This window comes from Watersipora subatra, chromosome 7, assembly GCF_963576615.1.
Source record: "Watersipora subatra chromosome 7, tzWatSuba1.1, whole genome shotgun sequence".
NCBI lineage: Eukaryota > Metazoa > Bryozoa > Gymnolaemata > Cheilostomatida > Watersiporidae > Watersipora > Watersipora subatra.
The window spans coordinates 37,601,981-37,623,743 of NC_088714.1; the positions used below are offsets into that span (position 1 = coordinate 37,601,981).

Here is a 21,763-nt window from a genome sequence, read left to right on the forward strand (position 1 = left end):
ACTCGCGCTACTACCATTCGAACTGGTCTTTTGTGTCATAGTCATCAGAAATGCTAGTTAATATTACTAGCACCAGACTCAATGAAACTCAGTGAAGGAGCACTACATGCGTGTTTACTGATTTACAAAACTAGATTTTGCAAATTATTGTCTTGTATGTCAATATTTGGTATGTTTAGCTTATCTTGATTAAAAAGAGTGGCAGTAGCTGGGGCTCACCTCCTGATTTTTTATTTTGATAACCTTAATGAGCAGAGCTGAGGCAGCTGGCTAAGACAGCAGGCTTTACTCATTTACGTATACACAATATTTACCTCATCAGTCATCAGGTAGTGCCTGTGATTTACCTAATTGTCATGCCTCTTTACTTCCGGGACATACAGCCTTTTCATAACAGTACATACAGCCTCTTCACAGCAGTACATACAGCCTCTTCACAGCAGTACATACAGCCTGTTGACAGCAGTACATACAGTCTCTTCACAGCAGTACATACAGCCTCTTCACAGCAGTACATACAGCCTCTTCACAGCAGTACATACAGCCTCTTTACATCAGTACATATAGCCTCTTCACAGCAGTACATATAGCCTTTTCACAGCAGTACATACAGTCTCTTCACAGCAGTACATACAGCCTCTTCACATCAGTACATACAGTCTCTTCACAGCAGTACATACAGTCTCTTCACAGCAGTACCTACAGCCTCTTCACTCCAGTGTATATAGTCTCTGGATCTGATTAACATATAGTCTGTGAACCTAGCATAAATGTAGAAGTGAGCTGCCATTATCCTTGTTTATTTTAAGTTGATGCAAAACATTCTTCAGGTGGCTGGTCTGGTGAATAGGGCGAGCTCAGCGCTTGAACCTGCATGTTTATCTGCCTTCAAAGAAGTTTCCAACGAAACCAAGGAAAACAAGCTGAAACTTGTTTCTGAAGCACTATATAAGGTACGTACTATGTATGTCGATGCGCCAAGCAGAGCATTGAGTATCTGTGGACAAGGTTTGTACAGTGCACCCTCAGGATACGATGTTGATCCGTTCCAGGGTTGGCATCGCATGGTGAAAAGTTTGTATATAGGGGTATAGAGACCATTGTAATTATACAATGCAAACATCCCTTGTTAAAAATCATAAAAATTTTAGAAAAATATGTACATTTTGAAAATTAGTAACAAAATAGTGTGCTAACTTTAGTAATTATAGTCACCTACAGTAACTGTAGTGTATTTAGTGTATTTTAATGGTTATGATCTGCAATAAAATGCCACATTATGTGTGTACCAAATGCAGTACGTATGGTAAGGAGTTCTTACCTTCAAGACTTATGTACAACATAAACTTTAAATTCACTTCAAATAAGTTAGCTTACTAAACTCACACATAAAACCAAGTTTTAGCATGTGTTTTAATTATTTAATTACTGAATGTAAACTTTTTATCACTCAAAGTTGATCACTTATCAGTTTCTCCCTTCATTTTCCCTAGAACATTTAGCGTGTCTGGTTAAAACCTTTTTCTATCTAATCCAACAAGAAAGGCCGTGCGATGCAGTTATCAAAAACGGGCTCTCGCACACTTGACCATTTAATGGCCATTGAAAATAAAATTGAAATTTTAGTTACTATACAGGACGTGCATACCTTCGGCGTAACGTGACTTGAGCTGGTACATGTAGCAAGTAGAGCAGAGAGGAGGTAAAGACGTATCAATCCTAATGATGTTACTGCACACTGACACATAAATTTAATAAAAAAAAAAATAGAATCGTTTCAGCAGGCTAAAAGAAGTTGTCTACTCCTGTCGAAGGGATCGCAACTTCAATTTTTCTACTGGTTTTGAAAGAAAAGTTTACCACTTTTGGTTCCTGACAAGCAGAAATGGCCAGGAAGACACAGCTTTCTTGCTGATGCAGAGAGTGTTCTAAGAAAACAAGCTAACTTGGTACAATGTAGAAGATAGCCTACTTGATCACTTATTAAGGATGATGCTTGCTGGTGCACTGTAAATGCTGATGCAATGCAGAAAATTGCTAGCTAGCTAACGCTTGTAAAAGGATCCAGAAAAGGTCGTAGTTTCTCTTGTATGAAATGTGCACTCAATGTAACTATACATACAGAAGTTTGTACGTATTTATACCCTAAGGGCATGGCTTTAGCAAGTTGTAGAAGGTAATGTGGATGCTCAACTATCTTGAGTAGCTAGTTGTATATGAGCTACACACATACGATGATTTGTATTTATGTAGTAGAACTTATATATGAGTTACACACATACGATGATTTGTATTTTATGTAGTAGAAAACAGGCCCACCTGCAAAGACATTACACATTACACAGACAATTCACATTACTGTTATTTGGTATCAAAAGATTCACCATGTCTTACTCTGCTGTGTTGTAGGTGCAAAATATATGAAAATGTGATTACAAGCTCTTAAAAGCTCAAAAACGAATAGTTAATCGTCGCCATCACGAAACTGCCGTAGATTAGAATCTCTTTCCAAAACGGCTCAAATGGGACGTAGTTAAACGAGATGGCCTCTGTTTACACTTTCATGCAACCTCATTCGTCGAAATATTTTGACAAATATGCTTCACGCATTCAACAAAACCATGTATATTGTCCTTATGCGTCTGTTTCATCATCATTGTAATGCTGTCACTTTGAGCACTGATATCTTAAAACCTACCGTGAAAATTCGTTTAATTTTTTAACTATAGCTCGAAGGAGTACATATTATTCTCTAATAAGCATGACGAGCCTTTTGGTTACCTGGGATAATCAAAAAATGCTGCAGAAATTATTCGCGCTGTTTGGCAGAAAGTATGGGTCACAGGATCAGTTGACGACTAGACTAGACCAAGCCGAAACAAAATTGTAAAGTAGCAAGCATCTATATTTGATACGGGCTTTTCGGTAAAACCCGAAGTGTTTGTCATAAACTAGTGCTACGAGAAGTTTTATATTTAGTTTTTTATTGGCCTTTCAATTCACGTGAGGACATCATGTGTCAAAATGATAACCAAATGGATTTATTACGTCAGAGTAGGGATAGACGATGAATACGAATACATACGGTTCCCGACCTACGAACGAGTTATGTTGTGAACGATTGCTCATAAGGTGAATTTGTTCGTAAGTTTTTCTCAGTGCTATATTTTGTATTATAATTTATTTTTAAGGCCTATATAAGTATATTGAAGTTTTACATAAGTATGTTTAAGGCTTTTATAAGTAACCTGTATTGGTTTGTACTGAAAATTTTTTTTAATAAAATGGAGATAATACTTTGGTGGACACCGGGCCATGACACTGCATTTCTTATTTATTGTATGTCTTGTCCTTTTTATTATATTGTTGTTTTAATCGTTATGCTATCACTTATCGTTGTCTTATTTTTTGTATGTGTTGTCCGTTTATTATATCGTTGTTTCACTCGTTATGCTATTGTTATATCTGATATACTGTCATAACACTATCACTTATCGTCACTTGTTATTGTCACTTATATTCACCTTGTTAGCCGGTGTTCTTGCCGTTAGCCGAAACGGTTGATATTATTGTATATAAAGGAGTGCGCTCATTTAGTTGAGCAGAGCAGATAGCCATACGCTCCTCTGCTAGTGAAATTTCCTTCGCTAATTAAAAGCTGAATGAAACTACACGCACTCTTTATTTATTAGTCTAGATCGTGCCAAGTAAAGGCCGGCAAATCCTTTTACAATACGTACAGTAAAAATAAAAAAAGTTCTTTGCGCACCGGAGATACGTTCACGCACCTATGCACTGCAACGAACTGGGCAGAGAAAGGTGGATGCTGGGTGGTGCTTCTGAGTAGTGCCTACGCGCAGACCTGTTCGTATGTACCGTTGTTCGTAACTCAAATGTTTGTAAGTAAAAAACCGTCTGTATGCTAATCTCGTATCTTTGGGAGTTGTCTTCTCGATATATCGAGTTACCGATAATTCCCAAATATTGGTGATGCAATCAACTGCTTACCGAAATAAAATAGCTATCGACTTATCGGTCAAATAAAACATTTAGTCGACAGAGAAAAATTTAAAAAATCTCAATAATTATCAAGGGAACAAGGATTGTCATGGCATAAGATCTACTGAAATGATAAGATTGTGTGTGCAAAAATAGTCTTCAAAAGATTCAGTTGGGTGCTTAGGCTTTAGTCAGCATTTATTCCTGAACTGTCGAACTTCCTGCCATTTTAGTGTTAGATGTTGAAAGAATGTTCTTGTACAACTTTAACTCGTTGGTAGTTTGGCAATAAGTTATTATTGAGGATTAAACTTCTGATTAAATTGTATTCACGCAATATTCTTCCATCGTCGTAAAACGGGTATAGAAAAAGCAAAGAATTGTGGTAATGCAGAGCTATCGTCCTCGAATAAAAACTGCAAAACTATGCTTGTTCTAGAAAAATCGGAAAAACTGTGATAGTATTTGGTGATTGTCTTATCAATATACAAGAGTGGAAAACTTTGAATAATATCAACACAGTCTGCTTATTACAATCACGATTTGAGTGAAGGTGTATATTGTCTGTTCAACAAGGACTAAGGATAAATACCTTTGATTCAGCAACAAAGTCACAGCCACAACAATCGTGATATCGTGATCCACGAATAAAAAGATGAACTGAAAAAAACAATTTGCAGCAAAAAGAATTGACAAACAATATATCGAGGTGTGAACTATCGATGAGTAAAAGAAACTACCGGTAAGATCGATTACACGTTAGGGCAGTTTCACTTCGATTTATATGATCGAGAAGACAACTACCGAATATCGCTATCGTTATTTTGTCCTTCCCCCTGTCAGAGAAATAAACTTGCTCCAATATACAGCGGTTTCGTGATGGCGGCGATTAACTGTTCATTTTTGAGCTTTTAAGAGCTTGTAATCACATTTCCACATATTTTGCACTTACAACACAGCAGAGTAAAACATGGTAAATCTTTTGATACCAAATAACTGTAGGGAGAATTTTGTTGCAAGTCAACCTTTAAACAAAAAAATAAAACATAAAATCAAAATGAAATAAATAAAACATGATTAAACATAAAATATAAAATGAAATGAATAAAACATGAAAAACACGCCACACAAAGAAGATAATTAATGAAATACATTATGCATGCATTGTACAGTATTGTTTTCATGTACCAGTCCACACTTGAAACTATGTACCAGTCCACATCAGTGAATTAAACACTTGAAATTTTTCTGCCAGTGTAGGTTTTTCTGTCTCCTCTACTTCCTTGTCACTACTAAATGGTTGTCTCCACTTAAATGCTGATCCCGTGCTTGGCCTTCAACTCCTTCAAGTGGTCAGTCGAAAGCTCCTCCTTGTGCTTGCTTTAATGGAGTTCTTGTTTTTATTAATAATTGCAATTGTTGATTGGTTGCGACCATATTCCTTGGCAATATTAACAATACGGGTTATTTCTTCCTATTTATTTATGATCTCCAACTTTGTTGTCATGGAAATCATGTTTTCCTTCATCTTGTAACGTTTGTATCGGTCTCAGATTTCAGAGCTAACGAATTAAATGTAGATGCTTGTAGTTATATACGTATGCTGAATAAAAGTTTATAGCAAAAGTGAGCATAACACTAAAAATGAATATTCGCTCTCGCCTATGGACTTTTCACAAAATTTCCCACATGGAAAGCTGACCTGAGAGAAGTCGGTCAACGAGCCTCTTCGAAACGTTGTGAATGTTTTCGGCGAACCGCATTTCAGCGTCTTTGTTATTTGTTATTTCGACGTACGTAATAAGCCCACCGACTACCAAATTTGAACTCGGGCAAAAATTTCCTTGAATACTTATGGTGAATAAAATTCGTATGATGAGATGAAAACCTGGCCATGTTCAACTTCGTAAGGTGGAAGGATCGTATATTAGGGTAAATATCAGGGCTCTGTGCTTTTCCTCATCTTCATCCAAAAATTAAACACTTGGAAGTAAATGTGAGTGATCTCTCAGATGTTGGTCGGTGCCAACGCTGACAGACACTTGAGTCTCACCTGACTTTACCTAAAGTTGTAATAGGGAAGCAAACTGTGTGTAAGTTAGCATGTAAAGGTCTTATTCAGCGACTCACTAGTTTTACGCCTTCAGTTGGTCTATCAGAAATCTTGGCAGTCTGTATAGCTTAAGATGATTGGCTTTGCTGTTGGCAACCCATCGTATTAGGTCAAACTGTCACATCAGACAAAAAGCAGCTGTGAAGCTGCAAAGCATTTAGAGGATACTAAAATCTTGAAGCATTAGAGGATATGCCCACTAGAATCTCAAAGCATTAGAGGATATGCCCACTAGAATCTCAAAGCATTAGAGGATATGCCCACTAGAATCTCGAAGCATTAGAGGATATGCCCACTAGAATCTCGAAGCATTAGAGGATATTCCCACTAGAATCTCGAAGCATTAAAGGATATGCCTACTAGAATCTCAAAGCATTAGAGGATATGCCCACTAGTCTCAAAGCATTGGAGGATATGCCCACTAGAATCTCAAAGCATTAGAGGATGTGCCCACTAGAATCTCAAAGCATTGGAGGATATGCCCACTAGAATCTCAAAGCATTTGATGATATGCCCACTAGAATCTCAAAGCATTAGAGGATATGCCCTCTAGAATCTCAAAGCATTGGAGGATATGCCCACTAGAATCTCAAAGCATTAGAGGATATGACCACTAGAATCTCAAAGCATTAGAGGACATGCCCACTAGATTCCCAAAGCATTAGAGGATATGTCCACTAGAATCTCAAAGCATTAGAGGATATGCCCTCTAGAATCTCAAAGCATTAAAGGATATGCCTACTAGAATCTCGAAGCATTGGAGGATATGCCCACTAGCATATCGAAGCATTAGAGGATATGCCCACTAGAATCTCAAAGCATTGGAGGATATGCCCACTAGAATCTCAAAGCATTAGAGGATATGCCCACTAGAATCTCGAAACATTAGAGAATATGCCCACTAGAATCTCGAAGCATTAAAGGATATGCCTACTAGAATCTCGAAGCGTTAGAGGATATGCCCACTAGAGTCTCAAAGCATTGGAGGATATGCCCACTAGAATCTCAAAGCATTAGAGGATGTGCCCACTAGAATCTCAAAGCATTGGAGGATATGCCCACTAGAATCTCAAAGCATTAGAGGATATGCCCACTAGAATCTCGAAACATTAGAGGATATGCCCACTAGAATCTCGAAGCATTAAAGGATATGCCTACTAGAATCTCGAAGCGTTAGAGGATATGCCCACTAGAGTCTCAAAGCATTGGAGGATATGCCCACTAGAATCTCAAAGCATTAGAGGATGTGCCCACTAGAATCTCAAAGCATTGGAGGATATGCCCACTAGAATCTCAAAGCATTAGAGGATATGCCCACTAGAATCTCAAAGCATTAGATGATATGCCCACTAGAATCTCAAAGCATTAGAGGATATGCCCTCTAGAATCTCAAAGCATTAGAGGATATGCCCTCTAGAATCTCAAAGCATTAGAGGATATGACCACTAGAATCTCAAAGCATTAGAGGACATGCTCACTAGATTCTGAAAGCATTAGAGGATATGTCCACTAGAATCTCAAAGCATTGGAGGATATGCCCACTAAAATCTCGAAGCATTAAAGGATATGCCTACTAGAATCTCAAAGCATTAGAGGATATGCCCACTAGAATCTCAAAGCATTGGAGGATATGACCACTAGAATCTCAAAGCATTAGCGGATATGCCCACTAGAATCTCAAAGCATTTGATGATATGCCCACTAGAATCTCAAAGCATTAGAGGATATGCCCACTAGAATCTCAAAGCATTGGAGGATATGCCCACTAGAATCTCGAAGCATTAAAGGATATGCCTACTAGAATCTCAAAGCATTAGAGGATATGCCCACTAGAATCTCAAAGCATTGGAGGATATGACCACTAGAATCTCAAAGCATTAGAGGATATGCCCACTAGAATCTCAAAGCATTTGATGATATGCCCACTAGAATCTCAAAGCATTGGAGGATATGCCCACTAGAATCTCGAAGCATTAAAGGATATGCCTACTAGAATCTCAAAGCATTAGAGGATATGCCCACTAGAATCTCAAAGCATTAAAGGATATGCCTACTAGAATCTCAAAGCGTTAGAGGATATGCCCACTAGAGTCTCAAAGCATTGGAGGATATGCCCACTAGAATCTCAAAGCATTAGAGGATGTGCCCACTAGAATCTCAAAGCATTGGAGGATATGCCCACTAGAATCTCAAAGCATCAGAGGATATGCCCACTAGAATCTCAAAGCATTAGATGATATGCCCACTAGAATCTCAAAGCATTAGAGGATGTGCCCACTAGAATCTCAAAGCATTAGAGGATATGCCCACTAGAATCTCAAAGCATTGGAGGATATGCCCACTAGAATCTCAAAGCATTAGAGGATATGCCCACTAGAATCTCAAAGCATTAGAGGATGTGCCCACTAGAATCTCAAAGCATTAGAGGACATGCCCACTTGAATCTCAAAGCATTAGAGGATATGCCCACTAGAATCTCGAAAGTGTTAAACAAGCAATATTTTCTTTCACATTGTTTACAGAGCAATTGATTTGAAGTAATCATCTCACGGATCATCTCTCCTCATATCTTTATGGTCTTTTGTGAAAACAGAAATGTAATGATGAGGATAGAAATACCCGGGTTGTGAGCATCTGAGTCTAAAGATTCCAGGCCTTCTGTATAAACTCTGTGTTTTGGTTACAGAGCATCTCTGTTGTTTGATGGTAATAGTATGGGGAGCTGTCTGGTCTGCCTAAGTAGTTATGGTTGTGTAATTTTGTCATTCAGGCCTATTTTTGTCTAACAGGTATCTATCCTGGCATTGTTGCAGGAAAAAGTTCTCATTCTCAAGCAGTATTTTTTGTGAGATGGCATGTCACGATATTATGAACATTTTAATCTTGTGTACTGATTATAATCTCGTCTAAGTTTTCTCAAGAAAATTCCTCATTTTCGAGAAGTAGATGAATGCTCACATGTACTCTTCCAGCTGATTGAGTTGCGGACACAATTTACTGCCATTAGTCGGATTTAGCAGAGACTAACTAGTCTTCAACCAACTTGTGCTCTGACAGCTACATGTAAATCTCTCTCTATCTTAACCTCTGATTAGAAAACTCAGAATTTCCGTGACGCTGGCGCTAGGCGTGAATGGCGTAGCTACACATAGCGCACTGGGCTAGACACTGTAGGTCAATGTCTTAGTCTGTCTTTATCTCAATGCACTAACATCATCATTTTTATTTCTTTTATCAATTGGAACTAAAATCTTTTAATCATCATTATGAATAAATGGCATACTGGTTTTGAATGAAAACTGCATTAAGACTGGAGGAATAATTGCGTTATGATTTGAAGAATAACGGCCTAAATATTTTTCATATAGTGAGGCGACTTGTTTCTCCGTATGAGTACGTTAAACGCTAGCTAGCAGATTTTTCATTTACCATGAAAGGGTCGGTGGTACTTGCTCATTGATGCACTCCGTGGCACGCTCTCAGTTTGATGTGGTGACAGTGATTATCTCCCACAGACGCTATTTGCACAGTTTGTGTTATATTTGCTTCCACGAATCATGAAAGACCTTGAATTACGAAGGTGCATTGACTAATTAAAAATGATAGTTTTCTACATACATGCAATCTCTGTTCATCGATCCATAGTCGTACAACCCAATTTCCAGAATCAGTTTAGGTCAACCGTCATGAAACGTACATCCTCATAGGCTGCCCTCCTCAGACCATCATGAATTGTACATTTTTATAGGCCTGCCCTGCTCAAGCCACCATGAAACGTACATCCTCATAGGCTGCCCTGCTCAAAATAATCATGAAATGTACATCCTCATAGGCTACCCTGCTCAAGCCACCATGAAATTTACATTCTCATAGGCTGCCCTCCTCAGACCACCATGAAATTTACATTCTCATAGCCTGCCCTTCTCAAACCATCATGAAATGTACATCCTCATAGGCTGCCCTGCTCAAACCATCATGAAAAGTACATTCTCATATGCTGCCCTGCTCAAAACTTGATACAGAAATTAAACGTAATTGACTCTGCCAGCTTTGTTGTTTCAACAGGAGTGTTAGTCATGCCTAGAGTGTCATATCTTACAGTGCCGGTTACTGCTGAGCAAGGAAAAATTTATTGGAGTGAAGAGCTCATTGCTTGAGTATCATCGCAGTAAAGACATCAGTAATATGAAGCAATGCATCAGTATATTACTAGAACAGGACACGACCCATTCAGTCATTTGCCGTACGTATCTGTCTAGTAACTACCAAATATTGTGCTTCTCTAGTGGTTGTCTTAGGCGATTTGTTAAAAAGCATATTTTAGGATAGTGCCGAAGTCACTGACCATTCAAATATTGTTAATAGGTTAATATAGTTGATAGGTTAATATAGCTGATAGGTTAATATTGTCGATGGGTTAATATAGTTGATAGGTTAATATTGTTGATAGGTTAATATAGTTGATAGGTTAATATTGTCGATAGGTTAATATAGTTGATAGGTTAATATGGTTGATAGGTTAATATGGTTGATAGGTTAATATTGTCGATGGGTTGATATTGTGGATAGGTTAATATTGTCGATAGGTTAATATTGTCGATAGGTTAATATTGTCGATAGGTTAATATAGTTGATAGGTTAATATGGTTGATAGGTTAATATGGTTGATAGGTTAATATGGTTGATAGGTTAATATATTTGATAGGTTAATATTGTCGATGGGTTGATATTGTGGATAGGTTAATATAGTGGATAGGTTAATATAGTGGATAGGTTAATATAGTGGATAGGTTAATATAGTTGATAGGTTAATATGGTTGATAGGTTAATATAGTTGATAGGTTAATATTGTCGATGGGTTAATATGGTTGATAGGTTAATATTGTTGATAGGTTAATATAGTTGATAGGTTAATATAGTTGATAGGTTAATATTGTTAGTAGGTTAATATTGTTGATAGGTTAATATTGTCGATAGGTTAATATAGTTGATGGGTTAATATAGTTGATGGGTTAATATTGTTGATAGGTTAATATAGTTGATAGGTTAATATAGTTGATAGGTTAATATGGTTGATAGGTTAATATTGTCGATGGGTTGATATTGTGGATAGGTTAATATAGTTGATAGGTTAATATTGTCGATGGGTTAATATTGTGGATAGGTTAATATAGTTGATAGGTTAATATAGTATGAAGAATCAGCATGGTTTCAAATGTATATATGACCAACAGTGGTGATATACACACTTGAAATGTATGCAGTATGTATGGAGTTAGTTTGTTTCGAGATATTTATGTTAAAGTTATCATATATATGATTGATATGTTAAAGTCATCGTATGTGTGATATATATGTTAAAGTCATCGTATGTGGGATATATATGTTAAAGTCATCGTATGCGTGATATATATGTTAAAGTCATCGTATGTATGATATTTATGTTAAAGCCATCGTATATGAAAGCTAGAGGTTACAATAGAGAGAGCTAGAGGTTATAATAGAGAGAGCTAGAGGTTACAATAGAGAGAGCTAGAGATTACAATAGAGAGAGCTAGAGGTTATAATAGAGAGAGCTAGAGATTACAATGGAGAGAGCTAGAGGTTATAATAAAGAGAGCTAAAGGTTACAATAGAGAGAGCTAGAGATTACAATAGAGAGAGCTGGAAGTTATAATAGAGAGCTAGAGGTTATAATAGAGAGATCTAGAAATTACAATAAAGAAGTCTAGAGGTTCTAATAGAGAGAGCTAGAGGTTATAATAGAGAGAGCTAGAGATTACAATAGAGAGAGCTAGAGGTTATAATAGAGAGAGTTGGAGATTATAATAGAGAGAGCTAGAGGTTACAATAGAGAGAGCTAGAGGTTACAATAGAGAGAGCTAGAGGTTACAATAGAGAGAGCTAGAGGTTATAATAGAGAGAACTAGAGATTACAACATAGAGAGCTAGAGATTATAATAGAGAGAGCTAGAGGTTATAATAGTGAGAGCTAGAGGTTACAATAGAGAAAGCTAGAGGTTACAATAGAGAGAGCTAGAGATTACAATAGAGAGAGCTGGAAGTTATAATAGAGAGCTAGAGGTTATAATAGAGAGATCTAGAAATTACAATAAAGAAGTCTAGAGGTTCTAATAGAGAGAGCTAGAGGTTATAATAGAGAGAGCTAGAGATTACAATAGAGAGAGCTAGAGGTTATAATAGAGAGAGTTGGAGATTATAATAGAGAGAGCTAGAGGTTACAATAGAGAGAGCTAGAGGTTACAATAGAGAGAGCTAGAGGTTATAATAGAGAGATTTAGAGATTACAATAGAGAGAACTAGAGATTACAACATAGAGAGCTAGAGATTATAATAGAGAGAGCTAGAGGTTATAATAGTGAGAGCTAGAGGTTACAATAGAGAAAGCTAGAGGTTACAATAGAGAGAGCTAGAGATTACAATAGAGAGAGCTGGAAGTTATAATAGAGAGCTAGAGGTTATAATAGAGAGATCTAAAAATTACAATAAAGAAGGCTAGAGGTTCTAATAGAGAGAGCTAGAGGTTATAATAGAGAGAGCTAGAGATTACAATAGAGAGAGCTAGAGGTTATAATAGAGAGAGCTGGAGGTTAAAATAGAGAGAGCTAGAGGTTATAATATAGAGAGCCTGAGGTTATAATAGAGAGAGCCTGAGGTTATAATAGAGAGAGCTAGAGGTTACAATAGAGAGAGCTAGAGGTTACAATAGAGAGAGCTAGAGGTTACAATAGAGAGAGCTAGAGGTTATAATAGAGAGATTTAGAGATTACAATAGAGAGAACTAGAGATTACAACAGAGAGAGCTAGAGATTATAATAGAGAAAGCTAGAGGTTATAATAGAGAGAGCTAGAGGTTGTAATAGAGAGAGCTAGAGGTTACAATAGAAAGAGCTAGAGGTTATAATGCAGAAAGCTAGAGGTTATAATGCAGAAAGCTAGAGGTTATAATAGAGAGAGCTAGAGGTTATAATAGCGAGAGCTAGAAGTTATAATATAGAGAGCTAGAGATTACAACAGAGAGAGCTAGAGGTTATAATAGAGAGAGCTAGAGGTTATAATAGAGAGAGCTAGAGGTTATAATAGAGAGAGCTAGAGATTACAATAGAGAGAGCTGGATGTTATAATAGAGAAAGTTAGAGGTTATAATAGAAAGAGCTAGAGGTTATAATAGAGAAAGCTAGAGATTACAATAGAGAGAGCTAGAGGTTATAATAGAGAGAGTTGGAGATTATAATAGAGAGAGCTAGAGATTACAATAGAGAGAGCTAGAGGTTATAATAGAGAGAGCTAGAGGTTATAATAGAGAGAGCTAGAGGTTATAATAGAGAGAGCTAGAGATTACAATAGAGAGAGCTGGATGTTATAATAGAGAAAGCTAGAGGTTATAATAGAAAGAGCTAGAGGTTATAATAGAGAAAGCTAGAGATTACAATAGAGAAAGCTAGAGGTTATAATAGAAAGAGCTAGAGGTTATAATAGAGAAAGCTAGAGATTACAATAGAGAGAGCTAGAGGTTGTAATAGAGAGAGCTAGAGGTTACAATAGAGAGAACTAGAGGTTATAATAGAGAGAGCTAGAGGTTATAATAGAGAGCTAGAGATTACAATAGAGAGAGTCAGAGATTATAATAGAGAGAGCTAGAAGTTATAATAGAGAGAGTTGGAGATTACAATAGAGAGAACTAGAGGTTATAATAGAGAGAGTTGGAGATTATAATAGAGAGAGCTAGAGATTACAATAGAGAGAGCTAGAGGTTATAATAGAGAGAGCTAGAGGTTATAATAGAGAGCTAGAGATTACAATAGAGAGAGTCAGAGATTATAATAGAGAGAGCTAGAGGTTATAATAGAGAGAGTTGGAGATTACAATAGAGAGAACTAGAGGTTATAATAGAGAGAGCTAGAGATTACAATAGAGAGAGTCAGAGATTATAATAGAGAGAGCTAGAGGTTATAATAGAGAGAACTAGAGATTATAATAGAGAGAACTAGAGATTATAATAGAGAGAGCTAGAGATTACAGTAGAGAGAGCTGGAGGTTATAATAGAGAGAGCTAGAGGTTATAATAGAGAAAGCTAGAGATTACAATAGAGAGAGCTAGAGATTACAATAGAGAGAGTCAGAGATTATAATAGAGAGAGCTAGAGGTTATAATAGAGAGAGTTGGAGATTACAATAGAGAGAACTAGAGGTTATAATAGAGAGAGCTAGAGATTACAATAGAGAGAGTCAGAGATTATAATAGAGAGAGCTAGAGGTTATAATAGAGAGAACTAGAGATTATAATAGAGAGAGCTAGAGATTACAATAGAGAGAGCTGGAGGTTATAATAGAGAAAGCTAGAGGTTATAATAGAGAGAGCTAGAGATTACAATAGAGAGAGCTAGAGGTTATAATAGAGAGAGTTGGAGATTATAATAGAGAGAGCTAGAGATTACAATAGAGAGAGCTGGAGGTTATAATAGAGAGAGCTAGAGATTACAATAGAGAGAGTCAGAGATTATAATAGAGAGAGCTAGAGGTTATAATAGAGAGAGTTGGAGATTACAATAGAGAGAACTAGAGGTTATAATAGAGAGAGTTGGAGATTATAATAGAGAGAGTTAGAGATTACAATAGAGAGAGCTAGAGGTTACAATAGAGAGAGCTAGAGGTTATAATAGAGAGAGCTAGAGGTTATAATAGAGAGAGTTGGAGATTATAATAGAGAGAGCTAGAGATTACAATAGAGAGAGCTAGAGGTTATAATAGAGAGAGCTAGAGGTTATAATAGAGAGAGTTGGAGATTATAATAGAGAGAGCTGGAGATTACAATAGAGAGAGCTAGAGGTTATAATAGAGAGAGCTAGAGGTTATAATAGAGAGCTAGAGATTACAATAGAGAGAGCTAGAGGTTATAATAGAGAGAGCTAGAGGTTATAATAGAGAGCTAGAGATTACAATAGAGAGAGTCAGAGATTATAATAGAGAGAGCTAGAGGTTATAATAGAGAGAGTTGGAGATTACAATAGAGAGAACTAGAGGTTATAATAGAGAGAGTTGGAGATTATAATAGAGAGAGCTAGAGATTACAATAGAGAGAGCTAGAGGTTATAATAGAGAGAGCTAGAGGTTATAATAGAGAGCTAGAGATTACAATAGAGAGAGTCAGAGATTATAATAGAGAGAGCTAGAGGTTATAATAGAGAGAGTTGGAGATTACAATAGAGAGAACTAGAGGTTATAATAGAGAGAGCTAGAGATTACAATAGAGAGAGTCAGAGATTATAATAGAGAGAGCTAGAGGTTATAATAGAGAGAACTAGAGATTATAATAGAGAGAGCTAGAGATTACAATAGAGAGAGCTAGAGGTTATAATAGAGAGAGCTAGAGATTATAATAGAGAGAGCTAGAGATTATAATAGAGAGAGCTAGAGATTACAATAGAGAGAGCTAGTCTTACTTTTCTAACACGAACTACTTAAAGTTGAAACCTTTTAACTTACTTTTTCTTAATTTTTCATTTTTGCATTTTTTCAGAATGCAAAAATGAAAAATTTGCATTCTGAAAAAATTTTGCAGAATCTTCACATTCACTTACAAAAGACCACTGTTATAGGAAACTTGAAACATTTTGTATTTTGGAAATTACCTCAGCTATTCACTCGAATGGTTGCTCAAAATTCAGATGATCTTTTTGTTCAGAAGCTATGGTCTGCCTGTGTGTTCATTTCACTGATTATTTACCAGATGTATAGAATGATGTTGGTCATTTTAGTACAATATTATCATTAAATCTATGTTGCTTTCAATATTTGAGCATGTTGACCGTTGCATGTTGACCGTTGCATGTTGACCGTTGCTAGTTGACCGTTGCATGTTGACCGTTGCATGTTGACCGTTGCATGTTGACCGTTGCATGTTGACAGTTGCATGTTGACAGTTGCATGTTGACCGTTGCATGTTGACCGTTGCATGTTGACCGTTGCATGTTGACAGTTGCATGTTGACCGTTGCATGTTGACCGTTGCATGTTGACCGTTGCATGTTGACCGTTGCATGTTGACCGTTGCATGTTGACCGTTGCATGTTGACCGTTGCATGTTGACAGTTGCATGTTGACAGTTGCATGTTGACCGTTGCATGTTGACCATTGCATGTTGACCATTGCATGTTGATCGTGGTATGTTGACCATTGAGACGGTCCAGATGGTAATTCGCATGAACAGGAAGTTGAGCTAGCTATGAACTTTTTCTCTTCAGCATAGTCATTGTTATAGGTTTCAGAGACGTGGTCAGTAGCAAACATCGTGACAAGTTTGAAGAGCTCTTGGAACAGCTTGAATCTGATCGGAGTCATAACCTCACAGATGTCTCATCTATTCCAAGCTCGAGTCAACTGCAGTCTAGTCAGCCTCTTGCAAGCCAGAAGAAGGCACGATATGCAGCGACTCTCTCTTTGTTCACAGAGGTTGTTGTACTCCTAGAAATCTCCTGACAATTGAATTTCGCTTCTTTTTTTTTATATCACTTTTTAGATTTTTCACTGCGCTTCATTAGATTTAGACATCAATTGATCAGTGACTGAGACTCTTTGAGTTGACAACATGCCAATATTCGGCGCGAGATTGTGCATTGGCTGTTTTGATGTTGTGGTCAGGTAAATGATTTGATTGGGTTTCTCGCATATTTGTCAAACATAATCAGTTTATGCAACCCTCGCTATTCAGTTTATGCAACCCTCGCTATTCAGTTTATGCAACCCTCGCTATTCAGTTATTTATGGAAGTTTTATTCATTTTTAATGAGAAGTAACGAGAAGATTTCCGTCACATGTTCACAGTGAAACTCGGTCTTTGGGTCACAAATGCACGCTATGAGTTGATTATTTATTATAATTGAAAAATTTTAACATTTATGTAGTAGAAATATGTTTTTAGGAAGCAGGGCTCATTTATGCTTAGTTCTTGTAAGGAATTACTCTCTAGCTTCTTACCCCGCACAATCTAAACCATTTTATACATAAATGCTACAAGTATTGCATAGGTTGTGCATGCGCAATGCATGAACATTTCTGCACTGTTAGTGTTCACCTGTCTATTCTCTATTTATGTAAAATCATTAGTTGGGTTGAAGAGGCTTAGCATCAATGAGATAACCTGAAAGTCTGCGTGTGTTTAGTGCAAGAAGAGTCTCAGCCCGGAACAGAACAAACAGGTGAAGATTGCCTTGCTTGCGTATAAGAACCAAGGGAGCGTCGCTGAATTGGTCCTCGCCATACACAAAACTGTAATAGAAAATTCCAGAACGTTCCTCGAGAGTGAGTTATTGATTTTAATTATCTTTTTTCTTCTTTGACTTATACAACGGTAAGCCTTCCTCTGGATTGTTCTTTTATCTTTTGATTGCATTGTCAATCCTTGCATTAAATATTCATTCTGAGCCAATCTTCCATTCAACACTGACTGCTGAAATGCACTCGGGCGCCTGCAATGTTTGCATACTTACAAATTCCCTTCATTAAATATTAATATTGTTGGTTGAAGGCTAACACCTCACCCGAGCTTATTTTTCATTCCTCTTTAGAGCATCATTTATGTTTGCGTCATTGATATCACTTTTCTTCCGTTCTTATTACATAACCAATCTAAATATAGAACATCTGAGGTTTAGATTGCATAATGAAGTGCTTTTTGGTCTGTGAGTAAGAAGCAGTCTTTCCATTTATGAGCTACTAAGTTCTATCTCTGCTTCTTTTACCATTTTTTCATCTTCTAGTATTCTGTTATGTGGTTAAAAAAATTGTTTTCTGGTTTCGTTACATGTATATACCTTAAAACCTCAATTTGAGCGCATGGCGCTCTATTTTTCAATCCTTTCGCAATAGCAGCGGTCAAATGAAGGTGGCAGTTCAAATAGAGGCTGTTGTTGTATTTTTCAAATGGCTCGTCAAAATTTATTGAACATAAATTTAACTTTTTTACGGGTGAAGCGAATGTCGCCTATATTTGCACTTTTCTTCGAGAGGAGTCACATTAATCCCTTTTGGATGCAATAGATCTGCTGACTTATCAAAGATCTTTACATAAATATGCATGGGGAAGCTGAGAATATCTCTATCAGTTGATATCTATTGCTTGCAATTAACCTATGATCATCTTATAGCCTTGCAGTTTGTTGGAGCTTTTAATTTTATTTCATTCGAAAGTGGAAGGCGGATTTTTCTTTTATAATTATATTCAACAATGTTGCGTAAAAGCTTATAGCACTCATTGATATGTTTGCGACATATCAATGAGTGCAAACTGGCTTTCCATGTACAGTAGAAGAGAAGTTATGAGTATTAGTCTATTGTAATTGCAAGGATGCTATCAAATAATATGCTATAAATCTGCAAGTTTATAAGTTATATAATAATAATATATCGAATGCTAGAAACATACGTATATATTCAAGAACAATAAACAAACCATATTTATAATACATGCAGAAAAAAATTAACGTTTTTGAAACATAAACACTTGCATTGTTTGCTCGGCACGTTGCGTTATGATTGTCGCTCTTGTTTAAAACTATTTCATATTCTTCTGGCTGTCTAATACCTTCTACAGTGTCTTCTGGCCTCACTTTTTCTGCACTGTTGAACTAGTCGATACTAGTGTCTAAAAAATTTTAATAGAGCAAAACTTACGGGTAGCTATTTGAAAAACTTTTCGCAAAAATAATGACCAAATTTTAGACACATGCTCACTTAGCACTAGTAATAGTCTGAAAATAGTAGTACAGATTCCATTGTAATTGTAAACTGCTTTTCACATTCGCCGAACTATCAAGCCTGCATTAAACAAGGAACTACTATTAGCTTGATACAGTTATTAATTATTTCTAGGGCATTGGTTTCAACGTTTACAAGAAAAAGCCGTTAGCTTTGGAGTTGAAAAACGGACTTCAATACAAAAAGCAACCACAAAAGAACTAATTGTTATGAATGTAACCGAGTCATTATTAATACAATTTTGTGGACGCTTCTGCTGATCATTTTCTATAATGGTTTCGTAAAAATCACAGAATGTCGAAGTGGCGTTCAATTAAAGTATGGCGCGCTATTCTCAACCCTTCTCTAATAATAGTGGCTGTCCAATGGAGGTGACGTTCAAATAAAAGCGGTGTTCAAATAAATTTTTTACGGTAATTCAGCGAAAAGGTGTTTGTTTAAATGAGATAAATATTTAAATGTTTTACTATTTTTGCATTTTATTATTAATTTGTACTAGATTTTTTATTTTTGCTCACAAAACTGCAATTTTTTTTAGAAATATTGACATTGTATTTTAAAAAATTCTCATGTTGTACGCTGATGATCCTATGATGATGGTAAGTTGAGTTTGACTGTAACAGGGTTTCGGGAGTTTTTGTCTTTTACCATTTCTAGCTATGAGAGGCCATGAAGGCATTGAAAAATGGAAAATCTTAGGTGTTGTTGAAAAACTTTTCATCCAGCTAAGTGCTTTCAAATTTGGTAGCGAAGCTGAAATTGTAGTACTATAACAACAGAAAGTAGGTTTGATCTGTCAGTACAATTACAGTACTCTATTGCAATAGTCTCTATTTAACAGTTCTCGGACTAGAGAAGTCCGCACTACAAGCAAATGTCTCTGTGTTTTTCTAGTTAGGCGCTAAAGTCTTCCGCTGCCTTATTTTCATGCATTCTTGTATATTCAGCCAAATAAGCAGTTGCAGTTAATGTAGATTTTATCTGCATTCTTATATTAAAAGTCGAGAGTAGAATGAGTGTCTTAATTTAACAAGTCTCTATCTTACTTCTCTTTGACATTAATTTAATGCAAAATAAACCAAGTTTAACATATTGCAATGCGCAATAAAATATTTAAATCACCTCAGACAATGTCAATTAACAAAAACGATTATGTATGAATTATATATCAAAAATAGAGTCGGCAGTTTTCATGAAATGATTTGGATGAGAGTAAGAAACTACTCACAACAAACCTAGCAAAGCTATCTAGCATCAGACTTTTCCTCTCCGCACAAAGCTATCTATCATCTATCATCAGCCTTTTCCTCACCGCATAAAGCTACCTAATATCTATCATCAGCCTTTTCCTCACTGCACAAAGCCACCTATTATCTATCATCAGCCTTTTCCTCACCGCACAAATCTATCTATCATCTATCATCAGCCTTTTTCTCACCACTCAAAGCTATCTATCATCAGCCTTTTCCTCACCGCACAAAGCCATCTATCATCAGTCTTTTCCTCACCGCACAAAGCTGTTGTATTACACAGATGGAGAGGATGGCTTGAATTATAACGAGAGCGATATAAGATCGTTTTTCTTTAATTTTGTTTTTAACCGAAAAACGCATGGTCATCCCCAGACATGAATATAATGCGCTCGTTAAATGCAAGAGTTCTCTACTCTTAATGAAAACATACACGTGAGAGGATAACTCGCGCTTGTACTAATATCATTACAACATCCCTTCACAAGCTCAAAAGCTGGCATATCTATATAATGATCTACTAAGATAAATTGGCACATAAAACCTGTGACAACCACATAAGCTATCGTAAATTTGTATGAGTAAATGCAACGCAAGTAAACAACAAGAATATTTGTCAAGATAAGGTATGTAATAATATGCAATAGTGATTGTCTAGAGTTCGTAGTTTGTTGTTCAGCGATATGATGTAGCAGCATGTCGCAGTATGGTAGTTACCATAGTCTTAAGCTTATGCCTCATATTTATCTGGCTGTTGCCTGAGTCGCATACTCATCCTCGGGGTTGCCGTCATAGCTGATCTGACATTAGCTCCGCGTCTTTCCGCATTTACATTAGAGTCATTAACTGAGATTATTGCTGACCTGTTCCGTACCAAGTGCTGACCATTATATCCCTCTATGATAACCTTTCGATCGCCATCTTGGTTAGCTCTGACTACTGTGCCCTCCTGGCTACTATCTCTCACCATAACACTATCTCCACCACACACTGCTGGAAGATCTTTTACCTTAGGATTGATATCGTGGTTCATCTTCATTCTCTCTTTGTAAAGCTCATTCTTGGCTTTAAACTTCTCATGATCGGGTAGCTTTGGCATTAGACTATCAGGATGTACTGCCAAAGTTGTATTCAGCATCCGTCCCATAAGCAATTCAGCGGGAGAGTATACTCCTAACTGTGGTGATGCTCTGTAGGCAAGGAGAGCTATGTATGGATCTTTCTCCTTGCTGAGCAAGGATTTTACTGTTGCAACCGCTCTCTCAGCTGCACCATTGCCGCGAGCATACTTCGGGCTACTTGTGACATGGGTGAATCCATATGCTTTTGCTAATATCTGAAAGTCCTCAGATGAATACTGTGGTCCGTTGTCAGACACTAAACAATCTGGAATACCGTGCCGGGAAAACATACTTTTTATGTGGGATATGACATTCTTTGATGTAGTATATCTACCTAGTAAAGCTATCTCAGGGTATCTTGAATAATAATCTGTCACTATCAGGTAGTTGTTTCTCTCTAGTTGAAACAAGTCAGTGCCTAACATTTGCCAAGGGCGATCAGGGGTAGCGGAAGGTCTCAGGGGTTCGTATGTTATATTCAATTCTCTCTTACACACTTCACAA

The 21,763-nt window shown here is 36.8% G+C and overlaps 1 protein-coding gene across 2 annotated transcripts in view; it reads left to right on the forward strand.

The window, feature by feature from the left end:
- Positions 1-21,763, forward strand: part of LOC137399562 (regulator of telomere elongation helicase 1 homolog) — a 146,541-nt gene that overhangs the window by 99,219 nt on the left and 25,559 nt on the right. For both annotated transcript variants that reach the window (XM_068085740.1, XM_068085739.1), the window contains exons 21-24: positions 831-953; positions 10,214-10,355; positions 16,394-16,584; positions 17,295-17,433. In XM_068085740.1, the coding sequence (XP_067941841.1) occupies positions 831-953; positions 10,214-10,355; positions 16,394-16,584; positions 17,295-17,433 (595 nt within the window). The remainder of the gene's footprint in view (positions 1-830; positions 954-10,213; positions 10,356-16,393; positions 16,585-17,294; positions 17,434-21,763) is intronic.